This window comes from Achroia grisella, unplaced genomic scaffold, assembly GCF_030625045.1.
Source record: "Achroia grisella isolate CSIRO2021 unplaced genomic scaffold, CSIRO_AGI_Agris_v1 utg3600, whole genome shotgun sequence".
Taxonomy (NCBI): domain Eukaryota; kingdom Metazoa; phylum Arthropoda; class Insecta; order Lepidoptera; family Pyralidae; genus Achroia; species Achroia grisella.
In genome coordinates, this window is record NW_026712819.1 from 300,210 (window position 1) to 324,330 (window position 24,121).

A 24,121-nucleotide genomic window follows, 5' to 3' on the forward strand; every position below is an offset into this window, starting at 1 on the left:
AGCAACATACAAGTTTCTTGTGATAAATCTGCGGTCCCAATCAAATTGGTAGAATCAAATCAAAGTGGTAGAATCAAAATAAAACTATTCAAAACTGTTTGTAATGAGTTTATTTGAATAAAGTTTATTTCTATTTCTACTTAAAATTATTTTACAGATAATATTTTTTTACAGTTTTTATTCGTCATCCAAAAGTTTTTATTCTACTTTTCTAATGATTTTATTAATATTAAATTCCAACTAATGATTTTAAACTGATGATGGAACTTCAAGAGACGATCTTCTTAGCATTCCTGGGATTGACTGTACGGGTGTCGGGTCCATTGTGTGGGAAAAAGAGAAACTTCGAGCAGCTCCCGGGCATTGTGACCCGGGTGTAGGTTTTAGGGGCCCTTTGTAACGTAAGTCAAGACTTAGGGCCCACATCCTATGTGGTTGTAGCCCACTCATGCATAAACGAAATATCTCCTTTGGAAAGTTTACACTCTTTCCCGAGGAGATAAAAACGATCGCTCCTAAGAATATCCTTCAATTCTTGTCCCTGACGGGTCTAGGTAGCGAACTCTGAAAAGGGCGAGCACAATAGATCTATGTAGGTACATCACAACACATCTGACAATAGCCCAAACAACCCAAAAAAAAAAAAAAAAAAAATAGGGCCCATCGTGTAGCAGAGAGTGAAACTTCGAGTAGTTCCTAGGCCTTATGACCCGGGTGTAGGTTTAAGGAGCCCTGCCAGTGCAGCTTTAGATACACGTGAAATAGGCAATATCTTCTTCTAAATAGCTCTCAATAATATTTTTAAAAAATATTTTTGGCACTAACAAAACAATATTTGAACTTTAAAATAAAATTTTCCGAAAAGGTTATTTTCTTGAGTACGTTCATTAGATTCTTGTTTCGTTGTTATTTATTAACAACTTTCCCTCTTTAATCATTATAAACTCTTTAACAATATCATTCAATTACCCCATACCTCGATAACCGACCAGCATTTTCTATATAAATGTTAATCCAGCCGTTTGTTCGAGGTAAGTGGTGCTTATGACCTAAATGAGTTTCAATCTAGCCGCCTATTGTTCGGTTTAAGACGTCGTAAAGTCAGGCTCACGTCGCGAGATCCAGCGGGACCCGTAACTCTGAGATGCAATTGCATTTCGAGAATGTTTATTAAGATCTGTGGAACCGCTTACAATGTGGATCTGTGGAGATTACATTGGTACCAATTATATTGGAAATAAATAAAGGTAGACTTTGTAAAATAGTTTTTCTCTCTGTCTCGCACATTTCTGCAGCTTACAGCTTGTTTTATAAGCTATCTTCAAGTACAAGCGCTAATCTCTCAGATCGATCCCCCGTCCAATTCAAACGGGGACCGACTTTACGACGGCCTGAGCTGAGATTCGAACTCCTAGGGGTGCCCTCAGACTAAAGTCGTATCCGTCAGGCGGGAGTTGGCTATCAGCCGCTCCATAAGTCCTTCTGCGGGTTTGGAGTGCCATCTGCACTCGCCCCCTATCGTCCGGTGAAGCTGAAACGGCTGCGGCCAACAGCATTAGAGTATATATATATATATATATTATAAATACTATAACTTCTTCAGTATTGTTCTTATTTTTATCGATGATATTAATAATTATAGCTGTTTTTAAACTTTCGTGTTTAATATACATTATTTATATTATATTAACCGGGTCTTAACACGAATAATTTTATGGCAAATAAAGGTATAAAATTATTGGTGTTGCTCGTTTGATAATATAAATAATGATACTGATAAGGTACATATCTTATATATAAAATTCTCGTGTCACAGTTTTCGTTCCCATACTCCTCCGAAACGTCTTGACCGATTCTCATGAAATTTTGTGAGCGTATTGAGTAGGTCTGAGAATCGGCCAACATCTATTTTTCACCCCCCTAAATGTTAGGGGTAGTCCACGCCTAAATTTTATTTTATATTTTTTAGACAACATTTTTAGTTTCTATTTTTTTATGATACAACATACAAAAATACATACAATCATAAATTTTCACCTTTCTATCATCAACCCCTATTTTTTTATAGCGTTATTAATTTATATGGCAAAACAACGTTTGCCGGGACAGCTAGTAACTATATATATTTACAATACCTATCTTATTATACATACAATTACTAATATTACAAACGCGAAAGTTTGTGAGTATGGATGTATGGATGTTTCTTACTCATTCACGCAAAAACTTCTTAACTGATATTGATGTAACTTTACAGTAATATAGCTTATACAGAAGAATAACACATAGTCTATAATTTAGACATATATTATGTAAATTGGGCGAAATATAATAAATATCAAGTAAAGGTGACGCAGAGTAAGCTACGCGAAGTAAACTCTGTAATATATAGTATGTATTTTTTTTTATGGATGATAATGGAATGGTGCACCTGCCTGCCCTAACGGTTTACTCTGGCGGGGCACCAGTGGAGGATAATAAGATGAACATGAGGTCAGATCAGTTAGCCCATCGTGACAGATTCACTAAGAATTTCTCACGATGGTTTCCAGGGGGAACCGCGTGGAGATCGACCTGACATGGTACATTGCTGGCAATAAGGTCATCAGTCCACATTACTAACAATCCCATTTCCCTCCTATAGTATGTATTATAGCTTGGTAACTCGGAAATATTGACATAATGAAATATAACAGTTATTTTTAGCTGTAAACTCTCTGAATTGTTATCTATAAAATAACAGTTTAATATTTTAAGCGCAGAAAATAACTCGGTTAATATTTGACGTGGAGCTGTCGAGCGAGTTGGCAACTGTAATTATTAAGATAATATATACCTACAACTCGAAATCAACAATCGAATAAAACTTGTATCGCAAAACTTTGCTCTTCAAATGCTGAATATTTAGTGGGAACATGTTTCGGACATTATTAGCATTTACTATGAAATGTAAACTTTACTTAAGAACGGTTTTAGCTTCATTTAAATTTGATTAAAGATTTTCCTGACATTTATCGTAGGCTCACAAAGTTTTGAATATTATTAATACAAATTTCCCGGAATTATTCTCTAATTTATGGTACTGACATTCTTCTTCTTCTTCATCCTCGTTTCTTCCCGTTACTGGGGTTACTGTTACTGGGGTATTACCCCGTAATTTTTTAATCTTGGAGCGCAATACATTTCGCTGGTAAGCATCGTCATTTGACAGACCCAACTCCTTCATGTCCCTATGGACATTTGTCAACCAGATAGTCGGTGGCCTGCCTCGTCCTCTTTTTGTTGTAGCCATGGAAAGGCACTTCAGGTTTACGCAGAATATTCATACCACCAAATTATAGTACTGACATTATTGTTATTTATATAAGTTTCTAATTAGATAGTCGGTCACGGTGATCTAGCATGCAAGCTTATTTTTGACGCTCGTGGGATCGATTCCTCGTATGGTACAAAGATAAACTGTACGGACATTATTATATTTTTTGGATAATCGCCCACGGAGTCTAGCGGTATATAGCCTTATTTCCGTTGGTCACAGGATTGATTCCTCGCACGGTGTAAACATTGTACGATTATATTTATACATGATTGTTACGTATATTATGTATATATTTACAAAGTATATATATATCAATCTCCAAAGTCAGTTTTTTTTATTTTGAAAAATTATAGTAGAAAATAGCAAAGATAACAAAAATAATAGTAATGATAATTATAATGATGATATTTATATAATTATTATAATATTTATAATTATTACTGTTTGTTTTGATTCTATTGTAAGCACTGTATAAATAAAAATCTTTATTTCATATTAAGATTAGAATAATCCAATTATAATGGGAATGAAAATAACAAAGTTTTCTATATTCTTTATTCTACAATATCACGTGTACGAAAGGTTAGTGCCATGAGGCTTTCTAAGCTTTAGATAGAAATAGAAAATTTCGAAGGGCAGTAATTTCGAAAAACTGTGATAATAAAAACTATAATAGATATTAATGATTTAATGATAATGATAATAATAATGATGACGATAATGATGATGATAATGAAAATGGTGATAATCATATAATTATTGTATTTATAATTATTTCTTTCTTTGTTTTAGTTTCTCCTGTAAGCACTGAATAAATATTTATCTTTCCTTTATATTAAAATATTTCTGTATTTGGTAAATGACGATAATAATGATGATAATGAAAATAGTAATAATCATATAATTATTGTATTTATAATTATTTCTTTATAATTATTTCTTTCTTTGTTTTAGTTTCTCCTGTAAGCACTGAATAAATATTTATCTTTCCTTTATATTAAAATATTTCTATATTCGTTAAATGACGATAATGATGATGGTAATGAAAATAGTGATAATCATATAATTATTGTATTTATAATTATTTCTTTCTTTGTTTTAGTTTCTACTACATATAAGCACTGAATAAATATTTATCTTTCGTTTATATTAAAATATTTCTATATTTGTTAACAGGCGAAGTGGAGCGGTTGCTACGCGAGTACCGTCAGAACCAGGAGTTGGTCCGTAATATTGGGGCGCATTACTACCAGATCATATACCCTGTGCAGCTGCGACACCACGAGAAGATGGGCATCTCCACGCGAGAGGTGAACACGCCGAAGGTAAGTTCAAACATTGACCATCCAGATTTAAGGCAGTTCTTCACGTTTTCGGTGGTACAGCGGTTTAGAACACTTACTTCCGACTTCCGATAGTCGCGGATTCGATTCCTCGTACAGTACAAACTTTTGTATGAGTACTATTGTTTGTATTCGACTGGTTGTTTTCTATAAATATTATATATATTCTGTTTGTTCCGGATAATCTCTAAAATGGCTCGACCGATTGTGACAGGACTTTTTTCTGCAGGTAGCTGATGTAATAAGGAGTAACTTAGGCTACTTTTATTTTTAAAAAATAAAGTTAATTCCACGCGGACGAAATCGCGGGAACAGCTAGTGTGTAATAAAAAATGTATTTCAATATTTGCATCCATCGTTTACTAGGTTTCTATAACATCTCTGCATAGCTTGGCATTAGATAGAGCTGTGTTATTATCCTGAGTGTTTTATATAGAGGAAATATTGTTAGAGTTTATTTATTACTAGCTGTAGCCGCGACTTCGTCCGCGTGGAATTTTACTTTATTTTTCTAAAATAAAAGTAGTCCTAAGTTACTCTTTATTACAACACCTACCTGCCAAAAAAAGTTTCGTCAAAATCGGTCCAGCCATTTCAGAGATTAGCCGGAACAAACAGACAGACAGACAAAAATTATAAAGAATGGTATTTTGGTATATGTACCGTATACATATTCATATGCATGTAGTAAAAAACAGTTATTTCAATATTACAAAGAGACACTACAATTTTATTTATAGGTATAGTTTATTATTATTTTAAATCTTGTTATATCTATGTATGTATCCCAACATCACTACTATATCTTTTCAAACTAAAAAACAACGTACATAACATTTTTGTTTCTGAACGGAATATGTTTTTTGTAATACTAAGTTTGTTACCATATTTTCGCAATTTTTAGCAGCCAGCTAATTATTCTAATGGTGGAAATTGACAGTTGATTGTTTAAATATTCTGTCTGTGACATTACATGGAAATGTTCAACACCAGACTTTCTCGTAAAATGGTTATGAATTTTTAAAACGAGCTCCTGTTTTAAATGTTTTATTCTATTTGAAAATAGAACGCTGTTATTTGATTAAATGGAATACAATATTTGTTTTAAAAACAACAAATTAAAAATTTTGTATTTCGAACGTTGCATTCGAATGCAGAATTTGTGTCGTTTAATTTAATTTCTTGGAAATGTTCAAATGAAATTACACCGTAATTACTTTTGTAATAAAGCTTCAATTTAAATCTCTAGAAACTGTTGTGTTGTCTTTAAGATAGAAAAAAATATGTTGTGGAGTAATTTATTTTAATTATTTACATTTGTTTTTAATTAATTATAATATTAAACAAATCTTCTAATATATCTAGGAGCAATATCCTAGTTGTATTAGTAGTTTTTTAGTAGTCTGAGCAAAAAGCGAATGATAAAATGAACATGAGGTCAGATCAGTTAGCCCATAGTGACAAATTCATCAGGAATTTATCATGATGGTTTCCTGGGAGAACTGCGTGGAGGTCAAGCTGACCAGAGACCAATAGGGTCATCTCACATTACTAACAATCTCGAATCGAGCATCATAGCTTAGTACTTACATAGTATTGGAATCCCTAAAATATGGACGAGCGCAGTGATGACTGACTCATCCGTCATACTCGTGAACGAGTGTTGCTTGTAGGGACTGGTCTGCTCTTATCACTGCGACTAATTTAATCTTATTGTATATTTATATATGACCCAAAAAAATTAGTGCTGGTTGGTAGTTTGTATTCACACGTTTCGACTTGTAAATGTAAACTTACAAGGATTATTTAACACAACACACATGTTTCTTGCTCGTTCTTCTTGTGATGAGACAGCTTTCCGAACGAGTGGTAGATGAAAAACAAATTGTTATGACCATTCAAAAGTGCTTCAATTAAGTTTATTTGAATAAATGATTTTCTATTCTATTCTACTCTTTATCACCATAACTTAGACTGAAAGTCGTGAGTTCAAGTCTGGCCGAAACCAAAAATAGAATTCTGTTTGACTCTCCGGTAATGATGTTTCCATTTACATTTATGTCATCCCTATATTTTTTTTTACAACAGATGTACAAATATAGATAATCAATTGTAAATAAAACAAAAAGCAGTAAAGCTTGAATATTTCCCTCGGTTTCGGTTCTCATTAAGTGATTTGTGGAGCGGATACTCGCTCATTAAATTCCAAATGTTTTTACACAGTCTTCTCATTTTCACAAAAGACTTTGTGTTTTTTTATTCGAACCTTATTTATTTTATCTATATTTGTTAACCCCAGTAGCTCAGTAAGTTATAGCAGTGTGTTTGAGGTTTCAGGTTCAAAATTTTGTTTACAATAAACAATTATTATTTACTCTGAAAAAACATCTATTATTATTATTATATATATGAAAGTGATTACGTTTATCTCTCTGTTACCTTTTAATGACTATACGGCTAAACAAATTTTAATCAAATTTAACGTCAATGTACATTGTTAATTACCGACCCCAAATAATGGAATGAAGGTAAGGCAATGATGATAATAATATTTCGATTAAAGATTAAAGAACTTCAAAATTAATTGTTTGGACTTCGATTACTGGTACGATAAATGTCCATTAGATATAGTTACCAATTAAAAAAAAACAACATTCTTATTTTTACTTCATACTTTTTTTTTAAATAATTATCTTCGAGAATGTATTTCAAAAAGAAACACTGGTACGAAGCCCGGCCGCTCTGTCATGATTTATCTAAATTAAATACGAGTACACTTCCTGCAAATACACAATTCTACAACGCGAAGCGAAGCACGATCGTCCAGGTGCTATTCTTAAAAAGAAAATTCCATTAAAGTTTTCGGTACACTGCCATCCGAATCAATAATAGCCTATGTAATTATACGCTGAATTTGTATTTAGTACTTATCCGTATATACATAAGGTTCTAATGTGCTTACTTCTTAAACTTTAAATTACTTCTACAGAATTTCTCGTTAACAAAACTTTTTGGGGCGAACGAGATTTTAACGAGCGAATGTACTATATGAGAGAGTGAGTTTCATTTGAATTTCGAATATAAAAGGAGAAAGGATGACATGCTCTCTCCTTTTACATTCGAAATTCAAATGAGACTGCATACTTGGGGGACACATTATTGTTACACAACTTTCTTGTATGAATAATGAATTAAATAATTACTGGATTTTTCTCTGAATTCGACACTATGTCTAATACATATAAGTATCATATTATCTTGACATTTATTTCTTTGGATTGATAAATTACTGACTGGACTTGATTTCTCATTGGTTGTACACCTTATTGTAAATCTGACGCTATATATAATACATATAAGTGTCATATTATCTTGACATTCATTTTTTGGATTGGTAAATTTCTAACAACCTGATTTCTCGTTGGTAATGCCGGTTGGTAAACCGACACTATGTCTATTACATATAAGTATCATATTATCTTGACATTTTTTTTAGATTGATAATTTACTGACTGTATCTGATATCTCATTGGTTGCATACATTATTGTAAATCCGACGGTATGTCTAACACATATAAGTGTTATATTAACTTGACATGTAGTTTTTTGGATTGGTAAATTACTGACTACCTGATTTCTCATTAGTTGCACACAATATTGTAAATCCGACACTATGTCTAACACATATAAGTGTTATATTATCTTGACAATTATTTTATACCTGTACCTGTATTGGCAAAATTACTGACGGTATCAAATTAAAATTAGTAATATTTTAATTTGATACCTCGGTGGTCTAGCGGTTTAGCACACCGCCTTACTACCGATGGTCGCGGGTTCGATTCCTCGCATGGCACAAACATTTGTATTCATGAGTATGATTGTTTGTATCGGTCTGGGTGTTTTATATGTATAATATGTATGTATTTACGAAAAAAAAAATATCTATGTATTTGTATCTGTTGTCTAGTACCCATAACACAAGCTTTAGCTAGCTTAACTTGGGTCTAGATGGCGCTGTGTGAATTGTGTGAAAAAAAATATATATATACAAAATAAAACTTTACATTAATGTACTAACCAAAAGGCGGCCTTATCGCTTACAGCAATCTCTTATAGGCTACCTGGGAGATAGAATAAAAAAGCTAGAAGCCGCACTTTAAGATACAGTAATACATATATACTTAACAATAATAATAATCCTGAACAATACATACAGCGTTATGAAAGTCTCAAACTAAGCAGAGCTGTATTATGGACACTATACAACTGTTATAAATACATAAATACATTTTTGTAAATACATATGAGTACATAATATACATTCATAATTCAAAAATCATTTATTCATGTAGGACATTTTAATCGCTAATGAACGTCAAACTTTTTACATTGTAATTTTAATTTTTTCCCTACCGCCCAGTCAGTACATACAAAATACACAGACCAATACACACAATGTTTCCGTGTTAAGTATCGAATCTGCTTAGATAATATACAGATTAGATTTAGACAGATTAGATGCCATTGTGTGAATCGTCCTGAAATATTATTATGATTATAGTCATATTCATGAACACAATTTGTGTTATCAAACAATGAATCTGCGACCACTCTATGCGAGTCTGTCTTCTTAATCACTACCCTATCTGTATATTAGCTTTAATAATTCCATAAATATTAAATGAGTTAATTGCAGTTAATTTTGTATGGAATGAATTTCCTTGGCAAGTGACAAGTATAACTTCACCCCCATAGAACAAAAGTCCCCATAAAGTTGGACTATCTCCCAGTATCAAGGTGCGGTATCTCCCTTTGTGCATTTAATTCGCCCAAGGTCCTACCAGGGTTGTCAAACGCACGAAGTTTCGCTTTGGTACAAAGTATCATCCACGAAGCTGCAATTGGTAATCTGAGTAATTAGCTAACTAACTGTTACACGCGACTTCGTCCGTGTAAAAATTTGTAAAGAGTACTCTAGGTACTTTTTATAATATTAACAATCTACGAGTGAAAATACCATCAAAATCAATCCGTTCAGACCAAATTTTAGGTTTCATCGTTTAAGGCTTCAGAGATTAGCAGAACACTGTATGTTTGTTCTTGCTAATCTCTGAAACGACTGAACCGATTCATAGGAGTCAGAAAGGTCCCGAAAAAAAACTCTATGTGTTTTCATTTAGACATCGATTACGTGTATTGATCAATCCGATCCAAGACCAAATTTTAGGCTTCATAGGACATAGAAAGGTCCCGAAAAAACTCTATGTGTTTTCATTTAAACATCGATTACGTGTATTTATCAATCCGATCCAAGACCAAATTTTAGGCTTCATAGGAGACAGAAAGGTCCCGAATAAAAATCTACTTGTTTACTAACATTAAGGCTTCATAGGAGACAAAAAGGTCCCGAAATGGGCAACCCTGCCTCCCACATTCCGCATCCAGCACTCTACACACAGAATATTTCAAGAAGCAATTTAACTTGCCTGAAAACTTGTTTTGAAGTTACAAAGACGGTAGATCGATGCCTTTTACAGGTAATTACTTTATGATCTACAACCGGGGCGGACCCGGTGTTTGGCAGGTCCCGGAACTGACTCCGTAATAGTATGTCATCCGAATATTTATAATTTACTTGCCCGCGATTTCATCCGCGTTAAATTTCAAGATAAAATGAAGCCTGTGTGTTATTCCAATATTATAGTTATATTTACTGTAAAGTTTCATCAAAATCAGTTTAGTAGTTTTTGCGTGAAAGAGTAACGAACATCCATCTATACTCACAAACTTTTGCGTTTATACAACGCGAAAGTTTATGAGTATGGATGTTTGTTACTCTTTCACGCAAAAACTACTGAACCGATTTTGATGAAACTTTACAGTATTATAGCTTATGCATCATAATAATACATAGGCTATAATTTTAAAAGGTATTATGTAAATTGCTCGAAATTAATGGTAAATGTCATTTAAGTGTAATACAAACGAAGTTGCACGGGTCAGCTAGTATACAATATTTGGTTTGGCAACACTTTTGTGGGAACGTTATTAGTTTACGTTCAAAAGTAAACCCGGGGCTTAAAGATGAAAGAGGCGACGAGACTTTGAGCAACTCGTTAGAGGAAAATGCAGACGCGGGAAACCGCAGGCAACCACTAGTATGTTAATCCAGTTTAAACCGGTTTATTCGTTTTGTATTAGCATAACTGAACTTTATTGGTCGTATGTGATGATGTTGAAACTTGTGACGTTTAAAACAATTAACCGACTGTAAATAGGGAAAGTATTTGTATATTATTAGATTTTTTTATTATATTATTTTACTAGCTTTTCGCTCGCGTTAATGTATCTCCTTAGGGGTGGAATTTATCAAAATCCTTTCTTAAGTGACGACTTCACAATTTTTCCAAAATAAAAGTAGCCTAAGTTACTCCTTATTACATCAGCTATCTGGCAAAAAAAGTCCAGCCAAAATCGGTCCAGCTATTTCAGAGATTAGCCGGAACAAACAGACAGACAGACAAAAATTGTTAAAAATAATATTTTGGTGTATTTATATATGCATGTAGTAAAAAACGGTTATTACAATATTATAAACAGCCACTCCATTTTTTTTATATGTATAAACTATTAAGGCAACACTAATAAATATATTATCATAACGAAATATTTATCATCATCATCATCATCATCGCAGCCCGGAAGACGTCTGTGATGTTGGGGGCGCGATGGTGAGAGTAAACACACAGTAGGGTTGAACTTGGTTTATTCACTGTTACATCTTCAATTACTCTAGCTTAGACTAATTACATAAACTATACATATGAGGTACTGCGTGACCTACGTGTCGTTATACAAAACGTACACTGGCACAATCTATTATGGAACGTGCTGATTTGCATCACTATATCACACGTCCACTGCTGGACATAGGCCTCCCCCAAAGATCTCCACGACGATCGGTCCTGCGTTGCTCGCATCCAATGCCTTCCAGCGATCTTAACCAGATCGTCGGTCCACCTTGCTGGAGGCCTTCCCACGCTGCGTCTTTCGGAAATATTTATAATATCCATCAAATACCTCTATAAGTCCTTAAAATATCGGAATATAGGAATCAATGAAATCCACGTGACCTGTATTTCGACCCACTAGATTGCAGAATTGGCGTTTCTTTCACATCAAAGGCGCGATTGCTTTCATGTTTCAACCCATTTCGGTGAAGGATTGTACCCTCTTAGTTCCCGTAAAACAGCCGTCACCGGTACCTACTTAGCAGTTGGATATATTATGTGTTTTTCAATAACATTTATTTACTTTCAAAATGTTATAGTTTTATTTATTCCATTGTGTTAGTATTTACAACATTTTTGGACAGTACACTTCTTATAAATCTATACATATAAATGAAATTGGAGTGTCTGTTTGTAATATTGCAATAATACATTTTTTGTTTCGGCTAATCTCTGAAATGGTTGGACCGATTTTGACGTCAGATCAGCTACGTGCCATTAAAGTCCCGTCAAAATCGGTAGCCGGAACAAACAGACAGACAGACAAAAATTATAAAAAATATTATTTTGGTGTATGTACCGTATTTATATTCATATGCACGTAGTAAAAACGGTTATTTCAATATTACAAACAGACACTCCAATTTACTCGTATAGATAAAAAAATGTAAAATCTCTCGAAAAAGAACATTAAAAGTGTATTTGGTCATGCATTAATATTTCAGATTTACAGAAGCACTGAATTAATTTCCAATAACCGTTGCAGAGGCAATGCATATATGAATGTCGGAATATCAATTTAAAGGAGATTCATCATTTCGGAGTAACATAATGAGTTTATTATACATAGCTTTGCGAATATGATATACAACCTCGGTAGTGAAGCGGTTAAGCACAGTGTCTTATATACCGACGGTATCAGGTTCCATTCCCTAACTACTACTTGCGTAGTTTCTTTCGTGTACTATAAGTTGCTGCCCGCGGTTTAAGCTATATTACTGTAAAGTTTCATCAAAATCCGTTCAGTAGTTTTTGCGTGAAAGAGTAACAAACATCCATCCATACTTACATACTTTCGCGTTTATAATATTAGTAAGAAGTAGATGTGCCCACGGTTTTGTCCGTATGAAATTTATAGCCTATATTTTATTCTGATAATCTATATTACTGTAAAGGTTCATGGGAATCCATTAGTTGCGTGATAGGAGCGTGAAAGAGCAACAAAGATTAGTCCATCTCTTTCATACTCACAAACTTCCAAGATTATAAAATTAATAAGATTAAATAAAAAACATTATTGTCATTTGATCTGTTTCTATTTCTTCGTTAATATATATTATATATAGATCTTTTTTTTTTAGTTTTTTTATTTTATTTTTCGGACTACTCTAATGCTGTTGGCCGCAGCTGGCCTTTACAGCTTCACCGGACGTTAGGGGGCGAGTGCAGATGGCACTCCAAACCCGCGGAAGGACTTATGGAGCGGCTGAAGACTAACTCCTGCCTGACGGATGATCGGGGTGTTTTATATACATATACACCTCTTGAACAATGTCTATTAAAAAAACCGCTTCAAAATCTGTTGAGTAGTTTTAAAGATTTAAGCATACAAACAGAAACAGCTACTTTGTTTTATACTATGTAATGATGATCGCATCAAATTTAAAACAATATATATAACGATTAAATTATTTACGCTAACCAGAACCGAAATTGAATAAATCATCGGTTCTATTGTGGTGGGCGATTTTTTTCGCCGGCTGCCGATACCCGAGCCGGTACCAAGCGGGCGGCCGTGATTCGTTTGCTCACGACTAATTCTGTTTACCCTTAACGTCTGCCCTTAATGCGTCAATTTAACTCCGCCACGATTTGAAAGCGCCGGCGGAATTACGATCCAAGGAACGATAATTTCTATATAAATAAACTAGCTGTTCCTACGACTTCGTTTGCTTGGAATTTAACTTTATTTTTTTTAATAAAAGTTGCCTAAGTTACTCCTTATTACATTAGCTATCTTCCAAGGAAAGTCCCGTCAAAATCGGTCCAGCTATTTAAGGGATTAGCCGGAACAAATAGACTGACAGACAGTCAGACAAAAATTGTAAAAAATTTTATTCTGGTGTATGTTCCGTATTTATATTCATATGCATGTAGTAAAAAACGGTTATTTCAATATTACAGATAACAGAGACTGAATTATGAATTAAATATTACAGAATTGAATATTACAGATTACAGACAACGGAATGTTAGCTTCAATACATAAAGAACACTCAGTTGACTAATTTGTTACTTACATTTCAAATTTAAAACCATAGCGAGTCACGTGATGTTGGTGGCGTCACGATTATGCCGCCACCAATAGGAATAGAGATAAAGAGGCCGGGAACAAGGAGGGAGCGGGCTGCTCTCACTCTGTTCGGGACAACTGAGACGACCAGACGTGAATGTACAGCGACGCAATTTATGTGGAGTGTAATTTGAAAAAGGAATAAAATAAAAGTACTGCTGCATCGACATTTCATTTCTGAAATTTCCCAATAAGAGGAGTAACTTAGGCTACTTTTATTTTAGAAATATAATGTTAAATTCCACGCGGACGAAGTCCCGTGATCAGCTAGTATATGCTATAAATCAATATAGAGTAGCGTAAAATGGAACGTTCGAATAAATATTCAAATTTGTAACCGGTTTTGAAATTTATACAGTTATTTGTATTTATAAATATACAGTTTATTATTAAATACATTTTGAAATTTTGTTCTATATTAATAGGAATTTAAACTGATAAATTTAAATTGCAAATTGATAAATATCTGGGATATAGATTTGTTGAAAGATTTTGTTGTTGAAATATAGGTGTTTATAAATTGTAAAATAGATTAATAAGCTATCATTGTACTATTTATTTACATTTTATTATATCAGTTGTGCACCACTCACTTTTTTAGACTTTTATATTATCTTTTATATACATTTTAAATACCTATTCGTTATCGTTACTTATTCCTTTTCGTTACTTTTGAAATACATCTTGTTTCAATAGTGACCTTAGTTTCTTTTAATATAAAATTGTTATTAAATTACACCTTACAGTCCTTAAAAAATGCAGTCGTCCAAAATCAGTCGAAATTAAACAAAATAACTTTATTAACATTAATAAATAACAAATTAGGGTTTACGATACTTTTAACAAAAAAAAATAATACTTATAACAAGATAAATCTACCTTAGGGAATGAATTTTCTGCCGTGAAGTGTCGTTAGACGGCAACACTTCACGGAAAATTCATACCAGCCACCGTCGACCTGATCAGAGACGATCCGAGTAACAGCTAGTGTCATATACATATATATACAGACTACTATTGTACCTCGACGTCACACGACGACAAACAACGTCAAATACTATCGTACGACGACCTCGGTGGTCTAGCGGTCTAGCACACCGCTTTACGTCCGATGGTCGCGGGATCGATACCTCGCACGGCACAAACATTTGTATTCATGAGTATGATTGTTTGTATCGGTCTGGGTATTTTCTATGTATAATATGTATGTATTTACGAAAAAAAATCATCTATGTATTTGTATCAGTTATCTAGTACCCATAACACAAGCTTTAGCTAGCTTAACTTGGGTCTAGATGGCGCTGTGTGAATTGTCTTTATTATTATTATTGTTGTAACTTTAATATATATCTATCTAAACGTAGCTCCGTATTTAGTTATTTTTAAACTTTCGTGTTTAACATACATTATTTATATAATTAACCGGGTTTAACACATAAAACCGGTCTCACAAATAAATCGAAGCAAAGTTTAGTAGCATCAATAGTCAATAAGTGTACGGATACTGTGAGTGCTGTGTGTCGCGAACTTTCGTTAAACAATCTAGTGACGGTAGGTGAAAAAACTGCTGTCACCTATCTACATTGACATCGCTGTTGCTCCAGTCAGTTCGTGACCACGGTTAGTGCAACTAGTCGAAACGTCGAGAGAGGTAAATACCTTACCTTTATTTACCATAAAATTAGTTCGTGTTAAGACCCGGTTAATAATATAAAAGAAGTTTCTCTTCAGGGATTGTTCTGCTCTTATCACTACGACTGATTTAATCTTATTGTATATTTATATTTGACCCAAAAAAATTAGTGCTGGTTGGTAGTTTGTATTCACACGTTTCGACTTGTAAATGTAAACTTACAAGGATTATTTAAAAGAGCAACACAAGTTTCTTGCTCGTTCTTCTTTAATCTTTTAATTAGGTCAATTATGAATAGAAAAATATATAAGAATCAAATCAAAATATCTATATTCATGTTGGTCTATTACAGACTCTTATGGTATGTCAAATCTACGATCAGTTCGGAGTGTTTCGTGCCGAGTTGTCCGTTTTATCTATGTTGATTATCGCATGCCTCTTACTTGTTATACTGTAATTATTTATATAAAAAAACATCTATTAAAAAGAGCAACACACAAGTTTCTTGCTCATTCTTCTTGTGATGAATCTGCATTCCGAATGAGTGGTAGAATCAAAATATGACTATTCAAAAGTGCTTGTAATGAGTTTATTTGAATAAAGATTATTTCTATTTCTATTTCTTAATCATTATTTAAATACTTCTAAAATGATATATAATACTTCTGTGTAAATAAAAAAATAATTTACATAAATTTAAAAACTTTAAATGCTTGTCTTGGAAAGAAAAAAAATGTACATTTTTAATAAATTTTTCTATTTAACGGACGATTTGAAAAACAAATATTGTTTCCGCTTTCCGTTTGTAACTCTAAACGGCGCCATGCTCGAGGGAGGGATATATATCGCCTCGCGAGACTATTTCCATGGATTTGCAATCGACTCTCTTTTCTCGCAAATGTGCCATTCAAAAGAAAAATCTATTTATGTAGTCCTAAAGAGGCAATCGTGTTGATCAATCCGCTGGGACGGAACCAGTTTTGTTCGGATTGAAAGAATGGTGAAATAACATTTTTGGAAATTTCAATATTTACTGTAGGTACTTGAATTCCGATGTTCATTTATTATTGACCACTAAACGTACATAAAAAATATGTATATAGAGATTATTTTTGTACGACATTACTAGCTATTATTGTTTTTTTTTTCTTTCTTTTTCTTTCTATTATTGTATTTATGTCTCTTGAATTAAAAAAAACATAATCTAAAACGAAAGTAGCCACATATATTGCGAGTTTTTCGTAACGGAGTAATCTGCGAGTGAAAGTCTCATCAAAATCGGTCTGGCTGTTTCAGAGATTACCAAGAACATACAGACAAAAAAAATAGTTTTTCCATGTAAGTACGCCTCCTTTTCCCGTAATACATAGTATACTAGCTATGCCCGCGGTTTTAACCATGTGAAATTTATAGCTCATGTGTTCTGCTATATTACTGAAAACTTTTATAAAAATCGGTTCCATAGCTTTTGCGTGAAAGAGTAACAAACGTCCATCTATTCACCTATCCATTCATAAACTTTCTCGTTCATAATATTACAATACTAAAATAATAGACAGCCTCGGTAGTCTAGTGGTTTAGCACACCGCTTTACTATCCGATGGTCGTGGGTTCGATTCCTCGCACGGTACAAATATTTGTATTCATGAGTATGATTGTTTGTATCGGTCTGGGTGTTTTCTATGTATAATATGTATTTATTTACAAATAAAAATGTATCCATGTATTTATATCAGTTGTCTAGTACCCATAACACAAGCTCTGCTTAGCTTAGCTTGGGACTAGATGGCGCTGTGTGAATTGTCCTGAAATATTATTATTATTATTATTTAATATTATTATTTAATATATATCCCTTCACTCAAAACGACACATTACAAAAGCAAGTTACTTGCAGAAACACATAAAACAAATGTTACCAAGACTTTATACAAAGTCAACATTGGAAAACGTACGGTTAATCCAATAAAACTTCATATCAAAGTCAATTTAACCGTAAGAATTAAACTTGCTCAAATTATGTTAAGTGCTCCCTCATAAGAACAGTTAAGTTTTATCTGTACAATAACTTGACTTGTTGATGTCGTTTAATTTAACTTGCTGCGTACAGTTAAAATATTTTAACTGATCGGTTTAACGGCCAATAAAACTGTGGGTAGGTTTCTACTCAGACGCTTTTTATTGTTTAGTAATTAATTGTAATGTAAACACATAATTTGAAACAATGTCAGATGTATTTCGCTTTCATTTTTTTTACCTTGAACAATTAATACAGCGCCATCTAGTCCTAAACTAAGCAAAGCTTGTGTTATGGGTACTAAACATATTATATAAATACTTCAATATTTTTGTAAACACAAAGATAATATACATAGAAAACGCCCAGACCGGTACAGATAATTATTATAGTCATGAATACAAATGCTTGCACCGTGCGAGGAATCGAACCCGCAACCATCGGAAGTAAAACGGTATGCTAAACCGCTAGACCACCGTGGCCGTCGCCGTTTTATTTACCTTCGTTTAGGTTTATTGCTAAATTAGCAACAATAATAAAAATATATTCTTCCTGTGATCAATCTGCGTTCATATTGAGTCGTAGAATAAAAAAAGATGGCTTTACAATGTGCTTATTTTAAGTTTATTTCAATAAATATAGTAATATAGTAATCTCAGGACAATTCACACAGCACCATCTAGACCCAAGTTAAGCTAGCTAAAGCTTGTGTTATGGGTACTAGACAACTGATACGTATACATAGATTTTTTTGTACATATATACATATTATACATAGAAAACACCCAAACCGATACAAACAATTATACTGATGAATACAAATATTTGTGCCGTGCGAGGAATCGAACCCGCGACCATCGGTCGTAAAGCGGTGTGCTACACCGCTATACCACCGAGGTCGTCATTATATCTATATCTATTAAATATATTTTGTTATAGTAGTTTAAATATAGAATAATGTATTAGGCGTCTATAGTTGTAAAATAACGGTGTACCATCAGACAGGCCGTATGCTTTGCTACCAGTATAAAAAATGTATCAACCAGCAATTTCATCTGCTTCCAATATTTTTGCTGCATTCCAAAATTGCATTCCCGTTAAAGACCCATTAACTTTTTCTAAACGATACTTAAGGAAGTTTGTTTTTAAATCTACATAGTATTAATCTTAATACTAGTAGTATAGTATAGTAATCTTAATAATAGTATAACCGCGAAAGTTTGTAAGTATGGATGTTTGGTACTCTTTCACGCAAATACTACTGAACTGATTTTGATGAAACTTTACAATAATATAGCATCAAAATAATAACTACATATTTTTTTATTAAAATAACTCTCATGAAACCGCGAGCACATTTATGAATATATCCAATAATAGTTACCGTGATTTGAACTTAAAACTTAATCGAACTACAGTCCACGGGGGAAACTAAACCACTGACGCTAACAAATCTAACGTGAGTTCGATAAATAACTCGTTAAAGTTAAAACTTTATTTATCCACTTAGGAACCTTAACTATTTCAGTAACAAAACCGAGGCAGAGCTTCACCAACTTTAACATCATATAAGTTTCACGAAGTACAGTCAGCTACATTTATTGGAGAACACTAAGTGGATCTGTATATTTTGTTCGGTCACAGTTAATTCAGATTACTGTGATGGTAGTTAAATCAGAAAGCGGTTAAATCAGATTACTGTGATGGTTAAACGATTTAATCCTAATGGTTACAAGTTCGATTCCTCGCACGATACAAATATTTGTATTCATGAGTACAATTATTTGTATCTGAGTGTTTTCTATGTACATTGTGTATGTATTTATGTATTTGTTATTTTTGATGTTTCTTGCTTAATATGCCTTATTTATAACCGAGTCGAAACGTTGAAAGAGGTAGATACATATACTCATATTTTTCTTAAAATTATTCGTGTTAAAACCCGGTTAACAACGTAAATAATATGAAAGTATTTGTATCAGTTGTCTAATACCCATAATACAAAGCACACAAACTTATACAAACAGTCATATTCAAATGATCGATATATATATATACACAAATGTATATATATAATTCTATCAGTTGTAAGTAAACGACGTTTTGTGAATTGTCCTGAGATATTATTAACCAATATAAACACTTTATCACATTATGATGTATATAGAAATATTTTTGAATATATTATTATATAATAGAATCATTACATAGTATAAAACAAAGTCGCTTTCGCTGTCTGTCCGTCCCTGTATATGTTTAAATCTTTAAAACTACGGAACGGTTTTTGAAGCGGTTTTTTTTTAATAGGTAGAGTGATTCAAGAGGAAGTTATATGTATAATACATGTACACCCGTACGAAGCCGGGCGAGTAGCTAGTAATAGAATAAAAAGTAATTAATATAGCAAAAGAAAAGTGAGTAATATTAAAACGTCCGCCTATCTTCCACGTTGCAATGCTTAAAAGGTGCATATTATGTGAATTAATTACTGTACCATTTTTTTTTATGGATGATAATGGAATGGTGCACCAGCCTGCGCTAACGGTTTACACTGACGGGGCACCAGATGATAAGATGAACATGAGGTCGGATCAAAATGAACACGAGGTCAGATCAGTTAGCCCATCGTGACAAATTCACCATTGCTTCCAGGGAGGTCAACCTAACATGGTACATTGCTAGTAATGTGGTCATGAGTCCCCATTAGTAACAATCCCTTTCCCCCACTATACCATAATTATGCAATGCAACATGTAAGAAGCACTACTTATGATTGACGACTGAGGCTTTGAAGCCGGCTACCGCAAGGGAAACCCCAAGTAGCGCCCGTGACTTGTGACACGGGTGTAGGTTTAAAAGGCCCTTTTAGAATGCATTTAATACTCACCTTCACTACTTGCAGGTTTCCCCCCAGGCCCAACTAAGACCGGGATAAACCCATTTCTAATACAATTCACTTTTGTATCCAAAACACAACCGGCACGCTCTGCGCTCGTCGACTGAATGCCGCGGCTCACGCAACGAAAGAGGATTATTCAACTACCGACCTCCGTATTTATAGACCAAAGTCAGTGTAATAGGTTGGTCTATAAATACTAGATGGCGCTATTTACAATATTCGTAATAATCTTATTTGTATTTTTAGGGTATTTCATTAGTACTAAAAAAATAATGCGGTGCAGTGTACTAGAAATGAACCAAGTAACATGTATGTTAATTTGTTAGCAGGCCTAAGTGAAATAAGCGATGTGTAACTGAATTAGTGGCGTTACACGCGGATTACGGCCTAATGATGGAACTTGCCTCTATTTGCCTAACTGTGGCCTGATAACTTACATAGAAATAGAATAGAATATAGAATATAATAGAAATAATCTGTAATCAAATAAACTTAGTATAAGCAGTTTTGAATAGTCATACAATTCAAATTAAAAAAAAAAAAAAACTGTGGTCATCAGGCCACAGTTTTTTTTTTATTTCGATTCCTTGCACAGTGCACACATTTATATTTATAAGTATAATTGTTTGTATCGATCAGGGTGTTTTCTATGTATTTACGAAAAAATATTACATATGTATGTATATATCAGTTGTCTAGTACCCATAACACAAGCTTTAGCTATCTTAACTTGGGTCTAGATGGCGCTGTGTTATTTGTCCAACAGTTATTTAGTATTATTATATTGTTATAGTATTATAGTAAGTATATATATTACGAATTTTAATATGCAGTTTGTTTGTTTCAGGGTCGCGGTTACGGTTCGGAGTATCAACAAGGCACTAGATCGCGGACGAGGGTGAGTGTAATCTATTAATAGGATTAAGTACTTATGAATGGATTACATACTTCATACGAACATCTATTTACAAAGGAAATACTCTATACTTCAAATTGTACTAATTTTCATATGTGTAACGAACGATTTCATTATAGAAAAAGATACTTTAAATTATTACTACTATAGCTTAAAATGAATCGTCATAGATTCTTTACTGCACTACTAATGAGAGATATTGTGGGAATTGGTGTGAAAGATTCAAAAAGATGCTTTATATTTTTACTACTATAGCTCAAAATTAATCGTCGTATATTCTTTACTGCACTACTAATAAGAGATATTGTGGGAATTGGTGTGAAAGATTTAAAAAGATGCTTTATATTTTTACTACTATAGCTCAAAATTAATCGTTGTATATTCTTTTGAAACTATGTAGTTTTTATATAAGAGATTTCATTAAAGAAAAATATGCTTTATATTATTACTACTATAGCCCAAAATTAATTGTCGTGTTTTTTACTGCACTTCTAGATAGAGTAATAATACTAATTATAGACAATGTAGGAAAAGATTGAAATTACAAAAATGTGCTTTATATTATTACTACTATAGCCCAAAATTAATTGTCGTGTTTTTTACTGCACTTCTAGATAGAGTAATAATACTAATTATAGACAATGTAGGAAAAGGTGTGAAAGTTACAAAAATGTGCTTTATGCTTTAACTAATATAGTTCAAAATTAATTGTCGTGTTTTTTACTACACTTCTAGATAGAGTAATAATACTAATTATAGACAATATAGGAAAAGGTGTGAAAGTTACAAAAATGTGCTTTATGTTTTAACTACTATAGTTCAAAATTAATTGCCGTATATTCTTTACTGCATTCTTAGATACAGTAATGTTACTAATTAAAGATAATAAAGATGGGCAACAACTTAAAGTTATCTGGAAGTCGATCCCGATGATGTTTCCTCACTGAATATTACTAATCTCATACATACAAATGGCAGCAGAATTGAATAAAATAATATAATTAATTGAAGTAATGAAATGAACTTCCGCCGAATAGCAGCTAATTCGATAAAATACAGACTCAATTAATCCATGTAGGTTTTTTTGATACTACCTATGGTGGCAAACAAGCATACGGCCCATCTGATGGTAAATGGTTACCGTAGCCTATGGACGTCTGAAACACTGCAGGTATTTATACGTGTAACTGACCAATTCTCTCGTCCCGGCAAACGTTGATTTGCCTTATGAAATAATAACTATGAAAAAAATGGGGTTGGGATGGAAATTTCGGGTTGCATTTTTTTTTATGACGTATCATAAAAAAATTATATCAAAAATTAAAGAATGTTTTTTGTGGTGGGCCACCTTGATTGCTTAGGGGTATAAAAATAAATAACATCTATTATCAGACCTACACAATGTACATATAAAATTTCATCAAAATCGGTTTAATATTTTAGGATTCCATCCCGTACAAACAACGTGACACGAAAATTTTATATATTAATATTTATAGTATACTACATGCAGTTATTGTATTATAATAAGAATCATACAATTAACAAAATGAACATAATATATATATGCTTACACCCTGTATAAAATCATAAACCCATAGTCTGTCAGTTAAAGTAATGCTTTCAATGCAGTTTAACAGCAGTTCACGTCAGTTAAATAATGCAGCGAGATAAGTTTCAGCTGAGTAATAACATAACTTTGTATTGCAAGTTGTTAATGAGCGAGAACATCAGGATCTGGTTTCCACGTTCATGAGCATTTATTACCACAGCCACTAACACTGCGGGCGTGTGGTCGTACTTAGACTAGAGGCGTGTTGATTTCTAATTGATAACGACTTTGAAAGAAGGGTTAAAGTGTAATGTTTGGGTACCTTACCTTGAAGTATTATGACATGACACACACACACACAGATACACACACGTTCGCGCGCGTGTTATTCTGACGTATAAATTTTATTATAAAGTTTCATCAAAATCCGTTCACAAGTATATGCGTGATGGAGTAACATGTTTACTATCTTTTGAAATGAAAATGAACTAAGATGGTCATATATAAATATATACATACCTATATAAACATATACATACAATATATACATGTACATATATATATTACATATTTGCTGTATCTTGTCACACGAAAAAAACAGAAGTAAATAGAACATTCGTTAAAGATAAAGTGGAATTTCAAAGACGTAATAAATACATCGCAAACGTTATATATTTGTAAATTGTCATAACAATCATGTTGTTATTGGGAAATAAAAGAGTTTCCTCTGATAATGTTTATTGCTACAGATAAAAGCATTTTTATGTAGTGAAATAATTTAAATAGGTATATATTTATATTGTTGTATAAAACTTCCGAAATATTGATGTGGGTCTGCATATAACAGATATAAAATCTTTATACAAATAAATTTTTGAGAACGACATGCCTTATTGGTTAAGGTAGTCAACCTTAACTTAGTTATAAAAGTCCTAACTTCGAATCTGGCGTACACCAAAAATTATATACATTCTTTATTGCACTTAAATATATTTTTAGGTACCTTAATTACGTACAAAGTTAACCAAGGAAGACTTATCCCTAAAAGAGATCTCTCCCGAATAGACCAGTCCCCA

The 24,121-nt window shown here is 32.9% G+C and overlaps 1 protein-coding gene across 1 annotated transcript in view; it reads left to right on the plus strand.

Annotated features, from left to right (window-relative positions):
- The window catches only part of LOC131843991 (uncharacterized), a 391,676-nt gene that overhangs the window by 115,919 nt on the left and 251,636 nt on the right, over positions 1-24,121 (plus strand). Inside the window, exons 5-6 of the mRNA XM_059192779.1 lie at positions 4,496-4,644; positions 21,425-21,475. Of these exons, the coding sequence (XP_059048762.1) occupies positions 4,496-4,644; positions 21,425-21,475 (200 nt within the window). The remainder of the gene's footprint in view (positions 1-4,495; positions 4,645-21,424; positions 21,476-24,121) is intronic.